The 23,604-nt window shown below is 44.5% G+C and overlaps 1 protein-coding gene across 2 annotated transcripts in view; it reads right to left on the bottom strand.

Annotated features, from left to right (window-relative positions):
* Positions 1 to 21,987: 21,987 nt before the first annotated feature.
* Positions 21,988 to 23,604, bottom strand: part of KCNJ6 (potassium inwardly rectifying channel subfamily J member 6) — a 168,671-nt gene continuing 167,054 nt past the window's right edge. For both annotated transcript variants that reach the window (XM_054290022.1, XM_054290021.1), the window contains one exon: positions 21,988 to 22,875. In XM_054290022.1, the coding sequence (XP_054145997.1) occupies positions 22,550 to 22,875 (326 nt within the window). In that variant the 3' untranslated portion in view covers positions 21,988 to 22,549. The remainder of the gene's footprint in view (positions 22,876 to 23,604) is intronic.

Genomic DNA, 23,604 nt, shown 5'->3' with positions numbered 1-23,604 from the left:
GGCCCTGCCAGGAGGGCACAGCCGGGGGGGTCGGGCTCTGCTGCCAGGGAACAGGGACAGGAGCAGAGGGAGCGGCCTCAGGCTGGGCCAGGGCAGGCTCAGCTGGGACAGCAGCAGCAATTTGCCCATGGAAAGGGAGCTCAGGCCTTGGCAGGTGCTGCCCAGGGAGCTTTGCAGTGCCCATCCCTGCAGGTGTGCCCTGGAGGTGGCACTGAGTGCTCTGGGCTGGGGACAGGGTGCCCATGGGGCACAGCTGGCACTCCATGGGCTGGGAGGGCTTTGCCAACCTAAATGATTCTACAGCTAGGACTAAATTCAAAAAGATCTTACAGCTCATCCAGTCCCACCCCTGCCATGGACAGGGACACCTTCCACTGTCCCAGGCTGCCCCAAGCCCCAGCCTGGCCTTGGGCACTGCCAGCCGCAGCTACTGAGGGCAGAAAGCAAGCTGATAACCAAAAGCACATCACCAATTTCTATAAAAAGGTGTATTTTCAATAGGATATGTTTTGGCTCCTTTCCACTTCTCTGATGGTCCAAGTTTTACCAACCATGAGCCCAGCCTGCTTCAAGTCTTGCTCCCTTCCTCAGTCTCTTGGGCCCAATATTTGATAATTTGGGCAACGGGCACAGCTGGCACTCCATGGGCTGGGAGGGCTTTTCCAGCCTCAGGGATTTGGGGATTCTGTGATATTTTACTTGGAATGATTCGTGTTAAAGTGCACAATACCTGCACAGCAAAGCAGTCAAACAGTGGTTTTCTGTTCCATATCCCCGTTTTTGTGGGGTTCTACAGGTTCTTCATGCTGGAAATTTGCAGTTGGTGTTTAGTTTTCCACCTCATTGATGATTGTTGAGCTGTTCCTTCCTCACTGATGAAGGAGCCTGGATTCGATTTCAGCACTTCTCCGTAGGAGCCCTGGCAAATTTATGGGGTCTGCCTAAACCTGAGGGGTTTGTAGTTGCTGCTCATGTTTTGTGGTGGATGTTGTGGAGCATCAGGGTTGATCACAGCTGGGGTTGTTCAGCCTGGAGAAGGCTCCAGGGACACCTCAGAGTCCCTGCTGGTGCCTCAAGGGGCTCCAGGAGAGCTGGAGAGGGACTGGGGACAGGGGAGGGAGGGACAGGACACAGGGAATGGCTTCCAACATCAAGGAGCTGATTTAGGGTAAATACAAGGAAGGCATTTTTTACCATGAGGGGTAAAACACTGGCAAAGGACATTGGGACAGTGGGAGGTGTCCCTGCCATGGCAGAGGTGGAAATGGATTTTTAAGGTCCCTTCCAACCCCAAGCTTTCTTTGATTCTGTTATAAACAGTTTAAAAACTTCTCAAAACTGTTGTGTGATCACCGAGTCCTGCTGAGCACTGACTAATGAATTTCTTTCAAAATCACAGGAGTTTTAACAATTTCCTGGAACTTCAGGCTTTATGGGTATTGCTTGTGGTGTTGAGCAATAAAAGAGGAGCTTGGCTAAGGCAGGAGAAATTAATGACCAAATTAATAACCAAATCCCCCTCCTGTGGGCCTCCCCTTGAGAAAGGAGATGGATTTGATGGATGCTGGTTGTCCAAAACCAGGGAGTTAATGATTGGAAAATGATGTATGGAAAATGATATATGGAAAAACAAATGTTTGTTCTAAAGAAATTAATGGAAGATCTCAAGCAGAAAATCCAAAATATAAATCTTTCTTCAGGATCTCTCATCCCCATTCCTGGGGACATCTTTACCATTTCCAAGCTCTCTTTTCCTTCAGATTTTCCTGCCAGCCAGCTCAGGCTCAGGCAGGAATCCAGGATTCCTTCCCATCAACAGCAGCAGCTGGTGGATGGAATCGATAATTCTGATACTGCAGGGATGATGATGATGATGATGATGGTGATTTGATGATGATGATGATGGTGATAATGGTGATGATGATTTGATGATGATGATGATGGTGATGATGGTGATGATGATGATGTTGATGATGATGATGGTCATGATGATGATGATGATGATGATGATGATGGTGATGGTGATTTGATGATGATGATGATGGTGATGATGGTGATGATGATGATGATGATGGTCATGATGATGATGATGATGGTGATGATGATGATGATGATGATGATGGTGATGATGATGATATTGATGATGATGATGATGATGTTGATGATGATGGTGATGATGATGATGATGATATTGATGAGCATGATGATGATGGTGATAATGATGGTGATGATGATGATGATGGTGATGATGATGATGATGATGGAGCTCCCTTTACCCAGGACAGGAAGAAAGGCTCGTCCTGAATGGAGCACATTGAGCTGAGCTCAACAAAACCTTTCCTGATTTGTACTCCGAGGAAAGTCCCAATTTGGAGACCTTTGGAGTCAAGAATAAGCTGAGGGAATTCAACCACAGAACCTTGGAATGTCCTGAGTGGGAAGAATCCACAGGGATCATCCATTCCAGCTCCTGGCCCTGCCCAGACCCCCCAACAACCCCAACAACCGTAAAAACCCCAACAACCCCAACAACCCCAACCATCCCAACAATCCCAACAACCCCAACACCCCCAACAACCCCAACAACCCCAACAACCCCAACACCCCCAACAACCGTAAAAACCCCAACAACCCCAACAACCCCAACAACCCCAACAACCCCAACAACCCCAACAACCCCAATAATCCCCAACAATCCCAACACCCCCAACAACCCCAACAACCCCAACAATCCCAACCATCCCAACAACCCCAACACCCCCAACAATCCCAACAACCCCAACACCCCCAACAACCCTAAAAACCCCAACAACCCCAACAACCCCAATAATCCCCAACAATCCCAACAACCCCAACAACCCCAACAACCCCAATAATCCCCAACAATCCCAACAACCCCAACAACCCCAACAATCCCAACCATCCCAACAACCCCAACAACCCCAACAATCCCAACAACCCCAACACCCCCAACAACCCTAAAAACCCCAACAACCCCAACAACCCCAATAATCCCCAACAATCCCAACAACCCCAACAACCCCAACAATCCCAACAACCCCAACAATCCCAACAACCCCAACCATCCCAACAATCCCAACAATCCCAACAACCCCAACCATCCCAATCCCTGGCAGGGTTCTCCAAACTCTCCTGGAGCTCTGGCAGCCTCAGGGCTGTGCCCATTCCCCATTTGGGAATGAAATTCTCAAAGCTTGAGTGTCACAGTGACCAGGAGGAGAAATCAGGAATCTCAGGAGCCAGGGCCTGGAGAAGCAGAGGTGTCCCAGAGCTCCTTCATGGGAGCAGTGATGGAGTTCTGTCAGAATCCAGCATTGTCACTTTGGCTAGAAGAATTTCAGTGCCCTTTCCATTTGGTTCTCAGTTGAAGCTGCAGTTCATTTCCCTCTTCAGAAGCACTTCAAACTCTTTTATGTTCCCATCCCAAATTCCTGTTCTTTCTCAGTGCTTCTCCTTCCCCTTCCCTGCTTTCCACTCTGACCCTTCTCCGCTTCCCTACACTTTTTCTCCCTTTTCACATTTTCCCCTCCTTTTCCCACCTTTCAGCTTTGAATTTTCCCTCTGCTTTTCTTTCCCCCCCCTTCTTTTTCCATCTCTGCCTTTCTTTTCTTTCCCCACTGCTTTCCCCTGTTTTCTGTCCCCTGTTGCTTTCCCAATCTTTTCTGCTTTTCCTTCTCCCTGTATCTCTTTATTCTCTTCCTCTCTTTTCACAGCTTTTCCTGTGCCTTCCTTGCTTTTGTTTTCCTGCCATTCTTTCTCTGTTTTTTCTTTCTCCCCATCCCCTGCTCTTCCATTCCTCTCCCTCCTCCTTCCCCTTTTGGTTTCCTCCCAAATCTTTCCTTTTCTCCCTTTTTCTTCTTGGTGCTTTCAGATTTTGCCCTGCATTGACTTTTCCTCCCTTCCTTTGAGTTCTCTTCCATTATTTTTTCAGGATCTTTCTGACCACCCCCCTCCCTTTATTTTCATTATTTTCCCTGTATTTTCTTTTCACTTCCCATCTTTCCTGCTTGGTTTTTTCCTGCCTTTCTTTCCCACTTCCTTTGCCTCCATTGATTTGCATTTGTTTCCCCCCACTTTGCTTTCCCTTCAGGTCTTTTCCCCCCTCTTCTTTCCAATATTTTCTCCTTTTTTCCTTCTTTTTTTCTTCATAAATCCAATATTTTTGGGTGCTTCTGTGCTTCCTTTCCTCACTTCAGTGCTTTTCAAATTTCTTCCCCCTTCCTCCTCCACTTTTTTCCATATGTTTTCCAGGTCCATTTCTTCTTCCCTTTGCTCATTTTCCCATCCCCTCCCTGGTTTTCCCTGCTTTGACTTTTCCCATTTTTCCCCATCTCTTCCACGCTTTTTCTTGTAATTTAATTTAATTTCTTTTCCCCCCTCTTCCTTCCAATTCTATTCTTATATTTTCCTTTTGTTTCATGCTGTTATTCCCACTCCTTATCCTTTTCAATACTTAAGAGACTTTTCTCTGCTTTTCAGGTCTTTTCCTTGCTTTTCCCTTCCCTTTTCTCTACTTTTCCTTTCCCATTCCCACTGCCTGCGGTGCTTTAACCTAATTTTCACTCATTTTTCAGGTATTTGCTTTCTCCTCCCCTCCATGAAAAGATTCTTTTCCTTAACCCTCTTGATTCCTTTCTTGATCTTTCCCTGCTCCTTTTTCTTTTTCCTTTTCTTTTTCTTTTTCTTTTTCTTTTTCTTTTTCTTTTTCTTTTTCTTTTTCTTTTTCTTTTTCTTTTTCTTTTTCTTTTTCTTTTCCTTTTCCTTTTCTTTTCCTTTTTTTCCTTTTCTCCTTTTCCTTTTTTTTCCTTTTCTCCTTTTCCTTTTCCTATGCCTTTTCCTTTGCCTTTGCCTTTGCCTTTCCCTTTCCCCCTCTCTTTTCAATCCTTGTAACTCTTCCTGCTTATTTTCACTCTTTTGCAGGTCTTTTTCTCCCCCATCCTTTTCTTTCTTTATTCTTACTTCTGAAGAAGGAAAGAACATCCTTTTGTCCTTTTTTTTTTTTGTGCTTTTTTCCCTATATAATTCTGACTAGATTCCACTGGACCTGTAAATGCTCCATTAATACTTTTTAGTTTTTATTCAACTATTTCCCCGTTTTTTGTTTATTTTTTGTCTTTATAACCTTTTGCTTTACAGGTGTGAAAATGGTTGAGAGAGCTTTTCTCCCTAAATTGGAAATTTCCAGGGGAAAAACTCTTGGGAGTCCCAACCTGTCCTGGTGCAAAGATTTTCTCATTTTCTGTATCCTCAGCAGCCATTTGGGAAGGGGGTGATGGCAAATCCCAGAAATGATGTGGCAAACCGGGACAGAGTTCAGGAAAGCTGTGAGAAACCTGAGGAAGCTCCCTGGGGCTGGAACCCAGGGAATGGCACTGGGATATCTGCAGCTCCATGGAAGGGCCCGGGGGGAGGAGAAGAAATGAAGGGAATGGAAAAGCTCTCCTGGATGGAGACTGGAAGGCAGAGACCTTGATTGTATGAACAAACAAAAAAAATAATAGGCTGAGTGAAGCAAAAGGTCAGCAGGCTGGATTTAACAGGTGCCTGATTTTTGGGTAGCTTTGGAAAGACTCAGGCTGATTATTTAATGAGAAAAGACAAAAAACCCTGTAGAAATTAAAAATACACCAAGTATTTCTGTTGGTATTCCTATTGGTATTTATATTGGTATTTATATTGGTATTTACACCTGGTTTTTATATCAGACCTTCTTCACAACTTTGTATTTATGAGGTGAAATTGTTTTGCTTGAAAAGTTGCAATGGACTGGAATTTTTGAGTGGGAAAATCCGAATTTTTCTATGTGATGTAAGTCACTGCCATGGGTCCCACAGGATCCACTGATGGATAATGGAAAATCAGAATTAACTCACTGAGGAGAACCCCCTCAGCCCTGGGGGCATCAGTTCCAATTATTGAAGGTTAGGAAAAACTTCTTGGCTACTTCCAGGCACAAAAAGCTGCTTGGCCATCCTTGCTGCCTGTGGAATCTGGGAGGAGATCCCAATCTGTGTCCATGTAAGGGCACAGATCCAAAAAAACAATAGGCTGAGCAAAGCAAAAGGTCAGCAGGGTGTATTGAACAGGTGCCTGATTTTTGGGTAACTTTGGAAAGACTCAGGCTGATTATTTAATGAGAAAAGACAAAAAAGTCTGTAGGAATTAATAATACCCCAGGTATTTATATTGGTATTTATATTGGTATTTGTACTGGTATTTATATCAGACCTTCTGCACAACTTTGTCTTTATGAGGTGAAATTGTTTTGCTTGAAAAGTTGCAATGGACTGGAATTTTTGAGTGGGAAAATCCAAACTTTTCCATGTGGTGTAACTCACAGGATCCACTGGGGAAGCATCATGATGGATAATGGAAAATCAGAATTGAGACACTGAGGGGCATCAATCCCAATTATTGAAGGTTAGGAAAAGCTTCCTGGCTGCTTCCAGGCACAAAAAGCTGCTTGGCCACCCTTGCTGCCTGTGGAATCTGGGAGGAGATCCCAGGAGATCCCAAACTGTGTCCATGTAAGGGCTCCCAGGGCTGCCCTGCAGCTCCCCCTGATCCCAAACCCAGGCCCAGCCCCAGCTGCATCCCACAAAAAGCTCCTTGTCCCCCTTTTCCTGAGCCCTGGCCAAAGTCCCACAGCTGGGAGCTGGGGCAGGCGTGGTGCAAAATCCAACCAAGGCTTTGGGAGGGGTAACAGGAGAAGGAGGAAAAAGCAGATCTGAGCAGGGCCTTTTCTCCTGACTGGTTTTCCCTCAAATTTGGAAAAATTCAGAGCAGTAACTCCCCATCATTACCTGAAATAAACTCCACTCTGCCCGGGTGGAAGGGCCTGCTTGAAAAACATTCAAAATATTGAATTTGCAGTGGGTTCCTGACACTTCTGACATGGGCTGCTGGGCTCTAATTTTAGCTGCTGCTCTGGCTGCCCTCAGCACTCCCAAATTCTGAGCCTATCTTTAGATGCAGCAGCCTTCCAGATCCTGCTGGGCCTCATGCTTTGCATTGAGGCTGCAGAATTAAAGCCAGTTCAAAAAAGAGCCTCAGCATTCATTCTTTTCACTTTTAGTTGGTTTAACTTCACTTTAAGGTGTTCTCTTAAAGGGAAAATTTAAATTAAATCTGGTTTGGCCTGGGACACTGATGGTGCATTTATGAACTGGGGTGAAGTTGGTTTAATCCCACACACCCTGGTGGGATTTCCCCTCAAGTGTTAATTTAGGAGAAGGAGAGAATATTTATCTGTGCCTTCATCCAAAGCTGTGTGAGGAGAAGGAAAGGGATTGGGATGGGATTGGGTTTATGTCCCTGTGTCCCTCAGGTGATTTCCCACCTGCAGAGCTGCCCCAGCGCAGGGAGGAGCTGGAGCTGCTGCAGAGAGCCCAGAGGAGGCTCCAGGATGAGCAGAGGGATGGAGCAGCTCTGCTGGCAGGAAAGGCTGGCACAGCTGGCATTGCTCACCTGCACAGGAGAAGCTTTGGGCTGAGCTCAGGGCGGCCTTGCAGGGCCTGGAGGAGCCCCAGGAAAGCTGGAGAGAGACAATGGCCAGGGGATGCAGGGACAGCACACAGGGAATGGCTTCACACTGAGAAATTACAAATTTAGATCAGATAATTAGGAATTTTTTTTCCCTGGGAGGATGAGGAGGCCCTGGAATAGAATTCCCAGAGCAGCTGTGGCTGCCCCTGGATCCCTGGCAGTGCCCAAGGCCAGGTTGGACACTGGGGCTGGAGCAGCCTGGGACAGTGGGAGGTGTCCCTGCCATGGCAGGGGTGGCACTGGATGAGCTTTAAGGGCCCCTCCAGCCCAAACAATTCCATGATTCTGTGAAAGGAGAGTAAATTCAGGTGTGTGCAGCCCCTCCCTTCTGCTCTGGAGTGATGGTGACCCCTGATTTTCCTGTCGAGGCTCTGAGCTGATTCTCTAACAATGAAGCTTCAGCCAAACTCCTTCACTTTTTCTGACTTACAAACCCTGCTGCAAAAATCTGTGATAGGGGAGCTTTTTATAAAGGATTGTTTCAGTCTTGCGTCTTTTTGGATCTGTTGGAATAATTTCTCATTTGGGCACAACCTGACCCAGCAAATAAGACAAATTATTCCAGTTCTGCTGGATGGGTGTCCCTGCTCCTTCCCTGTGGGAACAGGGAATTTACTGAGGAGTTTGGGGCTTATCTCAAGTAAGAGGCAAAGGAAAAGCTCACAAGACTCTGCTGAAGAAACAAAAATCCCAGAGTCCAAACCCAGAGTTCTGGATTTTGTCTGGGTGTGCCATGGGCAGAGAAACTTCCCAAGGCTGAATTCCACCACTTGGGAAAACCAAAAAGATGTTTTGATGTTCACTGGGGAACTTGAAAAGCTCCAATGCAGCAGAAGGGGAGTTTGTGCTGTTTCTGGGGCAGCAAGGCAGAAGTTCTAACTCAGACCAGGATGCATCAGCAGAACAGAATTCCAGAAGGGGAAAGCCACGCTTGGTGGATCAGATAAAGTGCAGAGGCTGCAACTGTCAACACAGAAATAACCGAGAGTGGATTTGAGGTAAGAGATACGAAGGAGGAGCAGCTATTAATAATGAGAGACACGGGAAAAATCCCAGAGCCAGCCAGGGGGGAAACCTGAGAGCACAAATGCCGCTGGGGGGATCTGCAAAAATAGCAAAGGCATCTTTGCCATTGGGGATGCTTCTCAGTCCTGCCACTGCAGGAATGGGACGCGAAACGCAGATTTCTAGAGCTGGAGCTCCCTTAGCAAGGGAAGGTTTCTGGAGCTGCCCAAGCCCAGAGCAGAGGAAAAACCTCGGAGAAACAGCTGAGCTGTATCAGGTGGCTGGGTCTGATGCAGGGTCCAGAGCAGGAGCACTTGGGCACGTCAGTCAAGGGAGGAACGTGACAGGAACAGAGGGGAGGGGACAAAGCTCAAAGAAAGGGAAGAATTTAAGGGAGCCACAAAAAAGAAAGGAATAAAACCCTTAGGAGATCCACCCACCCTTCTGATGCAATTCTGATTTTTAGTAGGCAAGGACAGGGGTTTTTCCTGAGATAGGATGGGGATATGGAGGAAAGAAAATGAGTGGAAAAGGGAACACCTGGCTGGTGTCAGGGATCTTTCCATGAAATACAGCTCAAGGAAGAGTCTGGCGGAGAGTTCCCTCTTTTCTTCCCATATCTGTGAGTGATTTGAGCTTCTCTGACTGATTTGCACTTTATAGGAGAAACATTTATCAAAAAAACCCCATTTTTCTCTGCTTTTCAGTATTAATCTAAAAACCCAGGCTGTCATGGAGGAGGTTTGGAGTCACTGTCTGTGGGAATGCTCAGGAGCAGTCTGGATGTGGCCCTTGGGGACAGGATTGGGGTGATGCTGGTGGGGCTGGGGTGGCACTGGATGGTCCTGGAGGTCTTTTCCCACCTCGATGATGATCCATGTCCTCAGTGGCCACACCAGGTGCCAATATTCAAAGCTAAGCACTATTGGTTTGACCACAGCATCCCAAAAACCCCTCACTTCCTCTCAAACCACGGCACTGATTCCATGTGAAAATGGTAAATTGTGAACCAGCGGCAGCATGGACACTCCCGAGTGCTCCGAATCTTAAGACGTTTAGAGGAAAACATCCATTTTCATGGACCAGAACAAAACCAAACATAAGAATTCATTCCTCCTAGGAATGAATTGTTGCACATAAAATCTCCTCGTGTTTCCTGCTGCTCACCCAGAACCACCGGGGCTTCTCCAAAGCAGCAGCGTGAGCAGCTCTGCTGGCACTGCAGCTCTAACCTGGGAAAGGAATCCCTGCGCAGCCCTGAGCTCAACGCACGACTCCGCTCCTGGGCCCCAGCACCAAATTTCCTGATTTGGAGTCACAACAGTTCAATTCCCTTGAGAAAAAAAAAAAAAACCAAAAAAACCAAAAAAGCCCCAAACAAACAAACAAACAAACAAAAAACCCGACCCCCCCCCAGAAACACCAAAAAAAAACCCACCAAAAAAAACCAAACAAAAAAAAACCAACAAAAAACACCCACACAAGCAAAAACAAACAAAAAACCACAAAAACCCCACAAAAAACCCAAAAATCAAAACCAAAAAACCAAGAACCCCACAAAAAAACCCCAAAAAACCACAAGAAAGCACCCAAAACAAAAAAACCAAAACCAAAACAAAAAAACCAACCAAACAAACAAAAAAAACACCTACAAAAAAACCCCCAAAAACCACAAAAAAATAAGGAAAAAAACCCCCAAACAACCAACCAAACAGAACTCAAACACTGATTAAAATGTTGTTTTCTTGTTCTTCTTCCAGCACATTGTAGCGAAACATTTATCAGCAACATCACCGTGTTAATGCAGATAATGTGTTCCTGGTTTTGCAGGGTGTGGGTTCATGATTTATTTGTATAAAGGCAAATTTTCCCTGAGTTCTGTGCAAGGTGATAATTTCCCCTGAAAAGTTAGTGATTCTTTTTGCCATCTCTGTCCCTTTTCCAGGAGTTACATGATGTAAAACTAATTTTAAAATTAATATTACTATTAATTAAATAACGTATTAATAATAAAATTAATCTTTATCATTATTTAAATTTTTATCATTATTATAATTTAAATTGAATTTTTTATTTTATTTGAAAAAATGTAAATAGTTTTATTTTATTTTTAAATAGAAATTTAAATTATAATATTATTTCTATTATTATTTAAATTTTTATTATTATTTAGATTTTTATTATTATTTAAATTTTATTAATACTAATAATAATAAAAATAAGAGATTAATAATCTGTTGACATAATATAAAACTATATCTGAGTGCACTCAGCTCTTTGATACCAGCAGGGGACTGAATAACAGAAAATTCTCTTTCTCCTCTTCTTTTTTTCCACCAAAAAAAAATCTCAGAGCCTGATTTTCAGTTTTTTATATTTTATATGTATTATATACATAATATGATGTATATAATACATATAAGATACATATAAATACATTATATGTATAGAATGTAATGTAAAGTAATGTTATGTAATGTATTGTAATATGATATGATATATGATACGATACAATACGATACGATACGATACGATACGATACAATACGATATAATATAATATAATATAATATAATATAATATAATATAATATACCCTCAGGTGTAGGGCTTGCTTTGTGTTTTAATGATTCATAGTCCCAGGTTTGAGGGATTTTTTGGTACACAGAATTTGCTCAAATTCTTACCCATTTTTCATGATTTTTAGCAAGAACAGTTTGAATGCAATCATTCAATCTGAATATTCGGTGCAGAGGGGATGTGGTGCAGTGTTTGACCTTCTCTCTTATGGAATCACAGAATGCTTTGGGTTGGAAAAGACCTTAAAACTCCTCCAGTTCCAGCTCCCTCCAGTTATTAATTTTTAAATTTTATTTAAGCCCCCAGCTTTGTCTGCCCTGGCAGTTTCTGATTATCAGGCTGCCAGCTCCACGTTTCTCTCCAATCCATTTCTGCCTTGTCCAGCTCTCCCCTGTAGTTCAGATAAATTCAACCTCTGGCCTGGCAATTCTTGCATCAAGCAAACTTCCGAATAATCCACAATCGTCAACGTTTGGAAAAAGCTGGAAAACAGCCAGAATTTTGGAGAACAAAAAAACCCAACTAATGGAAAAAGAAAATGAATTTTACTTTTGGGGTTTTTTTTCCCTTTAATTCCCTTCCATCCCTGCCCCTGGAAGGGCTCCTGGCTGATCCCTCAGGGAGTTTTGGTTCTCTCTCCTCCTTTTCTTCTGAGGGAGATAAAGCTCAAAGAAAGTGAAGGATTTAAAGGGAGCCACAAAAAGGAAAGGAATAAAACCCTTGTGAAATCCATCCACCCTTCTGATGCAATTCTGATCTTTAATAGGCAAGGACAGGGGCTTTTCCAGTCTTGGAGACAGGATGGGGATATGGAGGGCAAAAATGAGTGGAAAAAGGAACGCCTGGCTGGGTGGTTTTGGTGACATTTTCTACAGCACGAGCTCTCTCCACATCTCCCCCCTGCTCCTCCTCAGCAGTGACAGAACATCGTGCTGTCCCTTGTCCCCTGCTGTCCCTGGAGCAGGAGGGATGGGAGAGATTTCCCTGCAGGAAAATCCTGGGATGCTCCCCCCTGTGGCATTCACATCCTCTGAAAAATCCCTTCACCCAGGGTTTTTCTCCTGGGAATCTGAGAGGCCTCAGAGAAAAGGAAAACAAGAATTATCTCATTTGCTTCTCCTGTGTTGTGCTCATGTGGAATGTGTTTGGAGATTGTTCACCCACAGGTGATTGTTCCATTGGATTCTGCTGTGAGTTGTTTTGACTCTTTGGCCAATCAGGGCCAAGCTGTGTCAGGACTCTGGAGAGAGTCAGGAATTTTCATTTTTATCTTTTTAGCATTCAGTAAGTATCCTTTCTGTATTCTTTAGTATAGTATAACATTCTTTAATATAATATAGTATCATAAAATAATAAATTATCCTTCTGAGAACATGGAGTCCGATCCATCATTCCTTCCTGTCAGGGGGCACCCCGAAAACACAATACCCCCGTGTGACCCAGCTTGGTGTTGGAGCCTTTGGAACACCCAAACCTCTGGAGCCACTGGAACACTCCTGGAACCTTGGGAGCACCAAACCCCCTGGAACACCAAAGTCCTGGAGCCTTTGGAACACCCAAACCTCCTGGAGCTTTTGGAACACCCAAACCTCCTGGAGCCTTGGAAACACCCAAACCCCTTGGAGACTTTGGAAAACCCAACCTCCTGGAGCCTTTGGAACACTTCTGGAGCCTTGGGAACACCCAACCTCCTGGAGCCTTTGGAACACCCAAACTCCTGGAGCCTGTGGAACTCCAAAATTCCTGAAGCCTTTGGAACACCAAACCTCCTGGAGCCTTTGGAACACCAAACTCCTGGAGCCTTTGGAGCATCAAACCCCTTGGAGATTTTGGAACTCCAAACCTCCAGGAACCTTTGGAACACCGAAAACTCCTGGAACTTTTGGAACACCGAACCTCCTCGAGCTTTTGGAACATTGAACCTCCTGAAGCCTTTGGAACACCAAATCTCTGGAGCCTTTGGAACACTCCTGGACCCTTGGGAACTCCAAACCTCCTCCTGGAGCCTTTGGAACACCCAAACTCCTGGAACGCCAAACCTCCTGGAGCCTTTGGAACACCCAAACTCCTGGAGCTTTTGGAACACCCAAACCTCCTGGAGACTTTGGAACACCCAAAATCGTGGAGCCTTGGGATCACCCAAACTCCTTGGAGCCTTTGGAACTCCAAACCTTCTGGAGCCTTTGGAACACCCAAACTTGTGGAGCCTTTGGAACACCAAACCTCCTGGAGACTTTGGAACACTCAAAACTCCTGGAGAGCCTTTGGAACACCCAAACCTCCTGGAGCCTTTGGAACACCCAAACTTGTGGAGCCTTTGGAACACCCAAACCTCCTGGAGAGCCTTTGGAACACCCAAACCTCCTGGAGCCTTTGGAACACTCAAAACTCCTGGAACTTCTGGAACACCGAACATCCTGGAGCCTGTGGAACATCCAGACTCGTGGAGCTTTTGGAAGACCCAAACTCCTGGAGCCTTTGGAACTCCAAACCTCCTGGCTTCTCCCTCCCTCTGGGTTTCTGCAGTGGCACCTCCTGGAGATCTTCCCTCTGGAGCTGCTCCTGCAGCTTTTCCTCAGAGGATTTCTCTCCAAGTGTGCTGGGGGAGCTCCTGTGTTCTCCTGGATCCCTTCTCTCCTCCCCACCCGTCCCCATTTCTGTCCCACCCCATCCTCTGACGTGGCGAAAACTCAAATCCTTCTCCCTCCTCCTCCCTTGTCTGTTCCCACAGCTCCACTCACACTCAAGGCCCAGATATTCAAATGGAATTTATATTTAAATGCAAATTTCTACATTATAAATGAAAAGTGTAAATTATCTAAAGTGTTCTTTTCTTCCTCCTGTTTCTCTTCTGCATTGGAGAGTAACTCTCCATAAATAATAAACATTATAGTTTTATGTATAGATTTAATTTTCCTTCTTGAAACTTCGATGTTTTTAGTGTTACAAAACCCGTAATAATGGTATTTACTGATATTGAAGCCTTATCTAATTTAACAAAAATTCTGCATTGCTGCCTTTTCTCTTCATATTGTTCTGTTATCTCTGTCTCTCTTTGTAGCTGAGATTTGTCTGCTTAGGGAAATTTATCTAAATTAGCTGCTGGAATAATGTGAAGTGGATTTGTTTGATTGCACAGAATCAGTTTGTGGCACTTCCAAATTTCAACAGCTTCAATTCAGTTTATTCCACTCCAAATAATGATCAAATCAGGTTTAGAGCTCATTCTCCTGGGCTTTCCAGAGGTAAATTCTGAAAAATTTGAGCAGTGAGGAGCAGGGATGTGGCCCAAAGGATGGGCAGGGTTTAGTGCAGGACAAGGAAAAGGGACGAGGGATGGAATAAAAAGCTGAGTTCTCACTGAGAAATTGAGTTCTGGTAAATTAAAATTAAATTTTCCCCAATTATACAGCACATTTAAAGAATTAATTTGTCATTTGAAAGCTGATTGTAGTGTTCCATGATAATCTGCTGGTGCAACATTTAGAGGAGGCATAAAGAGAAATAAACATTGATTTAATGGGAGAAAAAGCTCCCTGAAACTGTGCAAAAGCAGCTTTCAGGTTGTCCCAGAGACTGAGATCACCTCATTTTAAATTATTTTCCTAGAACACATTTTCACATATTTTTTTCTTTGACTGGCTCTCAAAATACATTATTTTGTGTGCTTTTAAAATGGAATACTCTGATCTTTACCCACTGCAGGTGTATTGGAATTATTTCTTCCTCAAATCTGCTCTTGCCTGGCAGGACAGGGCCAGGGACAGCCAGGAGTGACCCAACCTTCCCTGGAAAATCAGGGATTTTGATGGTTCCTGTTTATTTACTGAGATGATTTGAGCAAACATTGTTTTATTACTTTATCCCTAAATTGCTCTGTGAGTATTTTAAGGCAGATACAATTTCCTGAGTTTCTAACCTAGTCCTGGTAATATTCAACTTCTGAGATTCAGGCAGAAATGCAGAAAAAATGAGTTTGATATTTGGTTATACATTATTATTTCTTACCCTTCTGGGAATGAGTTTTTCCTTTCTGTTGTCCTCCCCTCTTTCCTTTCTCATTTTTTGCAGATTTTCCATTTTCTCTCTTCTCCTTCCTCCCTTTTACCCTTTATTCCCTTTTCTTTTTTTCCTTTTTCCCCACTTCCCCCCTTCCCTTAATCTTTCCATTTTCCTTTTCTCCTCTTTCCACTTTTCCTCTTTTCCACTTCTTCCCCTTCCTTTTTTGGCAATTTTTCTTTTTTTTATTTTCTTCCTTTTCCCCCTTTCCCACCCTCCCCCTTTTTTCCCTTTTTAATTTTCTCCCATTTTAAATTTTCCTCCTTTTCCCCCCCCTCCTTTGCCTTTTCTCTTTCTTTTTCCCCCTTTCTCCTTACTCCCATTTCCCCCTCTTTTCTCCTTTTTCCTCCTCCACTTTGATAATTTTCACCCTGCTGGGTGGAATCTGCCAGGTGAGGAAGGAGATGTGGTTTAAGCATCTGCAATTCCATATTTAAGATAATCCAAGATTAAAAAACTCTGAGTCAGATCCAGCAGGAATTTGAGCTCCCACTTCCTAAATCCCAAGTGGGTCCTTGACATTTTGGTGCAAACCCTTCCCAAAATCCATTTTTTTGGGATGAAAATGTACAGAATGTCAGATTGGGAATAGAATGGAATAAATTGTCAAATTTAATTTTATCTGTGATCAAATCTGGCAGTGACTGACTCATTTTAAGGGTAGATTTCTTCATTTCCAGATATCTCCAGCAGCGTATTTTATTAAAATAACAAAAATTAATGCCTATTCCATTTTACAGTAGGAGATCTGATTTAATTTGATGCCTGGATTTGTTCATTATCTGCAAAGTTGAACAAAAATGGGGTTTTTTAGCTTGCTTCAAGCAAATCTCCAGATGAACAAAACATTTGTTCTCGCAGCAAAATGCTTCATTAATTTATTTTGGAAATGTGAGGGGGAAAAAAAAAAACCAACTGTGAATGGAAGATTCTGTTCTGATCTGTGAAGGGCTGGGATTTAATTTTTGGGATTTTTTTCTTTGAAACAGTTCACTGGATTGATCTTGTTTTAATTATCAGCTCTAATCCACAGATTCCTCAGTAATTAATAATTAAAGACCTAAAACAAATGACTTTGTTACAAAACTAGAAATACTCTTGGAAGGTCACGTTTTTATGGCAAATCAGTCAGAACTGACACGAAGAGAGAACAAACACTCTCTAAAAAAAGAAAATGCAATTTATTATTTAAATTTGATGAAATAAAGCCACACCCACCCTTTTCTCTGCCAGTTTCCTGGGGAATTTCAGAGTCATTTTTGGTGACAAAAATGGAGTCTTGGAGGGGCCAAATGATTTTTGTGCATTGAACAGATCCCTCTTTCTTTTGAATCCAGGGAATTTAGAAACAATGGCATCTCTCTTGGAGTTACTTTCCTGCATTTCACAAGGGGAAAAAATTCTGTGTGAGGTTGAAATTGTGAATTTTCTCCCTTGTCTGTCCTCATCATGGAGATTTCATGGTGGTGGCTTGTCCAGCCAAGAATTATGAGCAATAAATTTGGTCGTGCTTTATTTAATGCATTTATTAATAGGAATTCTGTGGTGATGATTTGTCTGGCCAACATTTTTAAGCAATAATTTTGGTCATGCTTCATTTAGCGTATTTATTAATAGGAATGTTGTGCGTATCAGAGAAATGACACATTAAGCTGTGAAAAATGGCTCAGCGTGGCTGAGCTCTGAATTCCTGATTCCTGCCCTGTGCCCAGGAATTCTGTTGGCTCCATCTGTGGGCTTTGCACTCGTTTTTATTCCTCTTTTCCAGGAATATTTTGGGTTTCCGTCCCTGGCAGTGCCCAAGGCCAGGCTGGACACTGGGACAGTGGGAGGTGTCCCTGCCATGGCAGGGGTGGCACTGGGTGGGATTTGAGGTCCCTCCCAGCCAATTCCAAGGGGTTTTGGGAAGAGCTGGTCCATGTTCAGCTCCAGGATCCCACCCAGCTGAACCAGGAATGCTGCTGTGAAAAGGAAACAACTTCCACCGCCATCCGAGCAGGATTCCTTGGAGTGACTCCAAACTGTGACAGTTTGGGCTCCCCAGCCCAAATCTCACTGAGCTTCTCACATTAGAGACTTCTCATTGTGACATCACAATCTTCTTCTTTTTTTTTTAAAAAAAGCTATTTTTAATTTGATCAGAGTTGCATTTTGGGAAGATTTGGGAAGACTGGAGAGCTGTGGTAGGGATGGGATGCTCCAGTGAGGGATTTGGGATGTGATGATGGGGAAGTGGCCAGGGAAGGCGAGTGTGAGGATCCATCCTGGTGAGCCAGGAACGCTCCTTCCCTGAGCTGGAAGGAGTCCAGAAGACTCCAATCCAATACATGAAGGAAAACTTGGTGGGATAACACTTCTCCAGCAGCTCTCACAGCTTAAATTCTCCGGCAAACTCGGTGCAAATGATTGCCTGTAATAATTTGAGTGAAAACAACTTCTGCTGTGAGCTTGGAGCTGCTGCCTTTGATTTAAAAAATTCAAAAAAGAAAAAAACAGTAGGGAGAGCTCTCCCCATCCCTGCCCTCTGAACAAAAAATCCCTAAAAGCAGCTGATGTTACCAGAAACCCTGAAGTTTTCACTCTGTGTGGATGGCACGTGAGCTGGGGAGCAGGAGGGATGAGCTGTGGTTGGGAGCTGCGAATTTGCCTGGAATAGAAAGCAGATTTCACACTTGTGGTGAAACAGGAAGATCCCAGTCCCTCTGGAACTCTATTTTTGGATGTGATGTCTCTGGGCTCTCCATGGGAAACTCTTGGAGCATCAACAGGCAACAAACAGGGCAGTGGAATTGGTAAAATAATTGCATTTTTGCACTGGAATTGCCGCTGGATTATGATTTCAGGAAATCCAGAGGATCTGATAAAACTGTGAGAATAAATCAGGAGAAAGAAAAGCTGAACCCACAAAATAATTTTGTGAATGTCTGGCACCACCTCTCCCCTCCAAAATACCAAAGCCTAGGAGTTTAAAATCCACTCAGGAAATGGTTAACAAATAACAGCTCTCAGGTCTTGTCTTTAAGAATTATTTACAGCTCAAACCCAGATTTATGCTTGCTCTCCGTGTGCTTCATTCCAAAGAGGTGTTTGGGAGCTGAGGGAACAAGAGGGGAAGAGAAGCCAACTCCTCCTGTTTTAGGTTTGATTTATGGCCTAAAAAAAGTGCCTGAGTGGGGTAACCTGGTGTTCAGGAGGTTGATATTCTGAAAATAAAGATTTTGATGGGCAGGGAGTCCCTCAGCAGGAAAAATTTAATGTTTGACAGCCAGGAGCTCTGGTGGTGGCTGCTGAAGGAATGTCCGAGGTGCCCAAAGCACAGGAGACAGGTTATGTTGAGCCTCTCATCCACACCCACATCAAAGAACTGGAGGAAATGAAATAAATTCACCACTTCAAATCTCCCAAAAAGCAGGAGGGACAGAGATCCCAGGTTTTTTGGGAATGACAGAGTGCATCCTCCCAGGGCTGTGCTCTGCTGGACAGCGAGGAGGTGACAAACCTGGGCATTATCCTGAGGGCTGCCTTTTACCTGGAAATGCCTTGATGGGTGGGCTGGGCCCAGGGAATGGGAGATATTCCATTCTTCCATTAAAAACCCCAGAGACTTAACAGAATTATAGAATCGCAGCATCCTAGAACGGTTTGGGTTTGAAGGCACCTTAAAGACCATCCAGTTCCACCCCTCTGCCAGGAACAGGGATCCTTCCACACACAAAGGTGAAGAAAATTGGGCTGTTGGGAGAATTCCAGAGCAAGGCAGCCCTGGGCAGAGGGGCTGGGGCTGTTGGTGCTCTTGTGGCTCTTGGGTTTGTTTTTTGGGAGAAGCGGGACGTGGTTTTGGACATCTCTGGGCTGAAGGGGGCTCTGATTCCAGACCTTCTCCTTGCCCTGTGGCTGGGAACAGAACAGGGATTTCAGGAATTTCATCCTTCCCTGGTTTTGGAAGGCCTGAGTGCCCTCTTTAACTCCAACAGAGGAACATGAGCAACCCAGACTTGAAACCAAAAACCTGAAGTGAACTTCAAGAACTTTTTTTGTCCCTCCTGGGTTTGGCAGCTGCTGAATTTGTTGGGGTGGCTCCCATGGCTTTGGTGCTGTAGGGCAAAGATGCAGATCAGAACAGCTATAGACACACAGCAGGACATCTGCATTCTTGGGTGATGCTTCAAATTCATTCTGGTGATTTATTTTAATTCTGATAAAATGGTATTTGTTGGGAAATGATAAAGCTGAGCTTGGGGTATTTGCTGAAGGTCATATTCTCAGTCAGCAATTTAGTGAAGAAGGAATTGAGAGCTCCAGGAGGTAACTGAGAGCTCACATTTACCTCTGGAAATCCTTTCTCTCCTAAAAATCACAAGATAATCCAAGAAAAAAAGGTCAAAATATATTGGTGAATGAAATTTCACTAATATATAATAGAAGTGTAATGGGTCTGGATTCATTCTGTGGCCAATTCCATTAAGATGTTACATTAGCCACATCCCTTAAATGTCATTTGCCACGAATATTCCCATAGGGACTTGAGCTTTCCTCAGAGATTGTTCAGGACTAAGAGCTGAGATTCCTGGGTGAAATGATTGACTGTCAATGAAAACACCACTCAGGATATACGGCTTGAAAATCCATTGTTAATTAACAGCATTCAATTCTTAATTGTCTTCGTACCAATTCAGTTGAAATCATTGACACAAAATACATTGTTAAACTGCTTAATCAATCATTGTAGAAAAATAGAGGTGTTTGATAGGGACATTCTAGTACAAAGTTTACGTGAAGCTTCCCCGTTTGAAAGCTTTGGAGGCTTCTATAATATTTTTTTTTTTAAAGCTTATGTTACAAAAATGAGATCTCATAAACTTTACAGTCCGTACTACATGGATACCAAAGACAAGAAAATACAGGGGGGGAGAGAGAGAGAGAGAAAGAGACAGAACACACACACACCTTAAGCTGTAAGTTCCCTATTCACAGAAATAAAGCTTACACATGCGCATGCCCCAGTGGCGGAAAGTCTCTTTTTCTGTGCTGAAGGACACCAAAAAAAAAGGTTTCATCAGGGCCCTGAACTGCACCACAAATTTTCTCAACCTGCAGCAACGACTTCTAGAGTGGCCCAGTGAATTGTGAGAGCAAAAAGCAGGTTTGTCCTCGGAGGGAAAGCTTTGCTTTTGGCTCATGCACCTTTGGCAGGACGGATGCCGACACTTCCAGAGGGGCTCTGGAGCCCCTAAAAACCCTGAAAAACCCTAAAAAACCCTCAGCAGCCCTGCTGGGGAGCCACGGTGGTGGGGATGGATGGGCTGGAGCACGGGGCTGATGCTGGGGCAGCAGGATGAGCTTGAGGCCTAGATCTGTCTCTCAGAAATGTTCCAACCTTCACCAGAACCATCCGCCCAAAAATCCTCATCCTGCACCATTCCCTGCATCCTGGGAATGCCTTTTAGGGGAAAATGGTCGACACTGAAACCATAAAAACCTCCTCCCATCCAGCCTGATCTGCCCTGGTGTGCAACCCTTCCCTTCCCTTCCCCAGGCCCTCCTCACCTGCAGGTCCCTCCCCTCAGCCACCCTCTCTGAAAATTAGCAAGGGGCAGTTGTACCAGCAAAAAAGAAAATTTAAAAAAAGAAAGAAAAGAGGTGTGAATTTAATGCCAAAGCTATATCACAGTGCAAATTTTCCACCTGCCCACCAAGTTTCTCCTGAGGTTTATTTTTTTTTTTTCTCTTTTATTTAAACGTAAAGTTTTCTGTACAAAAAAAAAAAAAGAAAAAAGCTTCGGATTCTCTTCAGTGTTTTCTTTCTTCATGGAATAGGCAGGCATGAAACAACCCCCCCCCCCCCCCAAATTAAGGAATTAAGGCTGCAGCTTCTCCTCCTTTGCTGGCAGAAATGCTGTTCTTGGTGGAGCTCTCTCACTCCCGTGGAAGTGATGTGAGTTCCCTCTGCCCCAGGGATGGAATGCCCAGGGATTTCCAGGGATTTACAACAACCAGGAGCGACCCAAGGTGGAGGAACTCACTGAGGAAGGGCTCCCCTGAGTCTGGCAGGACCCTCCTGTGTGTTCTCCTGGGAATCCTGGTGCAAGGACACCCTCAGGGACGTCATGCCCCCCGCGCCCTCAGCACCAGCAAATTGCAAACGTCATGGATTCCAGCTCCACACGAAATCCAGCTGCTTCTTTCCCAGCTGAAGTAGCTAAAATCTACTGGCTGAGGTGCAACATTCATTTTTCAATGGCTTGTGTGTGTGTGGGTTTTTTGTGTGTAGCAGACTGCTCCACTGAGATCCCACGGGAGCAGATTCCCTGGATATTGCACGTTAAGGATAACACCTCCACATGACACATGCTTGCTCTATGGAGAGTACACAGGAAATTCTGGTTAGCCATGAGTTTGCCACAGCCTCAATTTTTCAGTTGAAGTGCCCCCAAAAAAGAGTAACCAGGAAGGGTTTTGCCTTATTTGTAAACATTTTCACAGTATGTCAGGAGGACAATTCTCTACCCTGCCCTCTCCCAGACTTATGGCTTTTTAGAGTGAGTGAAACAATCTGTTTGGCCAACAGTGAGGTACTCTAAATAGCTGCCAGTCTGGTACACTGAAGAAAATGTTACCCACTCGAAGAGTCATAGAGGGGAGGGGAAAGAAAAATAAATTAAAATCAATTTTACACTGCAAATATTTGAAGAGAAATGCCTACTCGACGGGTAGTTGGTTTTTGCATCCCAATATTTCTAGAGCTCTGTTTCTAAACCTACATTAATTACACAGCTGTGTACATTATTTAGAAGTTCTTTACTACAGTACTTTTGTACATGCGGCGTTTATTACTAAATGTAGAGAGAAATAGTTACATAAGGCATATGTACAGGGTCGTGGGGGATTGCAGGTCCCTCTGCTCACCTTCCTCTTAAAGCTGCAAGGCCCATTCCACTGTCACCCAGTCTGTGAAAGTGTCCTGAAATACATAAAAACTCAGTCAAGGCCCATTGCTTTGATGGGCATGAATTAGTCTCTCCTTTAAAACCCCTTGCATCCATTTCCTCTGCATTCAGGGATTGGTTTTTGTGTGGTTGATGTGGAAAAACCTGGAGGTCTGCACTGGAGAGGGGCCACCAGTCACTGCCAGGGGGAGATTCCACCAGCCCTGGTGGGTGCTGCAGCTTTAACCCACGCCTTGGATTAGTATGGGGTTGAACTTGGGATTTCTCATCTAAAATGTTTATTTTCCGTGAGTTATCAATAACAGGAAGAGAAAAAAAAAAGGCGTGTTGCAGAAAGGAACAGGGAGCAGAGAGGGAGGAGATAAAGGAGGTGGCCTTTATTTCTCCCCTGGTCCTACACTTTGGACTCATTCTCCAAGTTGGCCACGTCTCCGTTTCTTTCATTTTGGTCTTCTTGGTTTTTCTCCTCCTCCTCCGTTTCCAGCTCGGCATGTTGGTCCAGCTTGCTGGAAACAGACCAGGTCAGGGGTAGTTCTGCTCGGCTGGCCATCTCTGCCAGCTCTTTGGCACTGTAAACGGGGGTGTTGGTCTCGTAGGTTTCGTGAAAACTGTTGTAGTCAACCTCGTAAAACCCGTCCTCCAGCGTGAGCACGGGCGTGAAGCGATAGCCCCAGAGGATCTCACTGGTGATGTAGGAGCTGCGGGCCTGGCACGTCATCCCTGCAGCAACAGAGAAGGAACAAGGGCTGTAAGCAGGACCCACGGCTTCCCCAAGACTTTAATTTATTTATTTTTCTGTCTGTAAGAAGGACAGAATGAGGTTTGACATCACACGAGGTGGAGCTCACACAGCAGGTTTAGGGAGCGTAAACTGACGCCCTTTCCTCCTGGGCGTGGCTGAATAAAGGCTCAGCCCAGGCTCCGCCCAGGGGAGGAGCCAAGCATTCCTCCCTGGATCCAATCTGGGCCTGGCACAGCACAGCAGCCTTTGCCCCCTGCATTGCCAGAGGAGCAGCTTTCTGCTGCCCTGCATTGCCAGAGGGAGCCCAGGCCCATCTGCAGCAGCCCTGGAGCTGCAGAGGAAAACTCCCCCCTTGTGCAGGATCCCTGCTGCAGCAGAGCCACAGCTGGCACTGCAGGAGGGCTGAGCCCCCATGGGATGGGGCTGGGACACCGCCCTGACACACAGGGGGCAGGGCATGCTCTGACTCTGGCAGTGTTGTTTTGTGTTACTGCAGTTTTGTTTTTATATTTACTTTTTAATATTTTTCCTAGTAAAGAACTGTTATTCCCATTCCCATATCTTTGCCTGAGAGCCCCTTAATTTCAAAATTATAATAATTTAATGGGACTGTGCCACCACTCTGACCCACAGCGTGTCAGGGCATGTTTCCACTCTGGCAGTGCTGCTTTGTATTATTGCCTTCTGATTTTTATTTTTTCTTTTTT

This window comes from Melozone crissalis, unplaced genomic scaffold (genome assembly GCF_028551555.1).
Source record: "Melozone crissalis strain CALT ecotype California unplaced genomic scaffold, PUWL_Pcris_2 ptg000075l_1, whole genome shotgun sequence".
NCBI lineage: Eukaryota > Metazoa > Chordata > Aves > Passeriformes > Passerellidae > Melozone > Melozone crissalis.
Note: the sequence above shows the minus strand (reverse complement) of the source record. Positions and strands in the feature narration are given on the sequence as shown.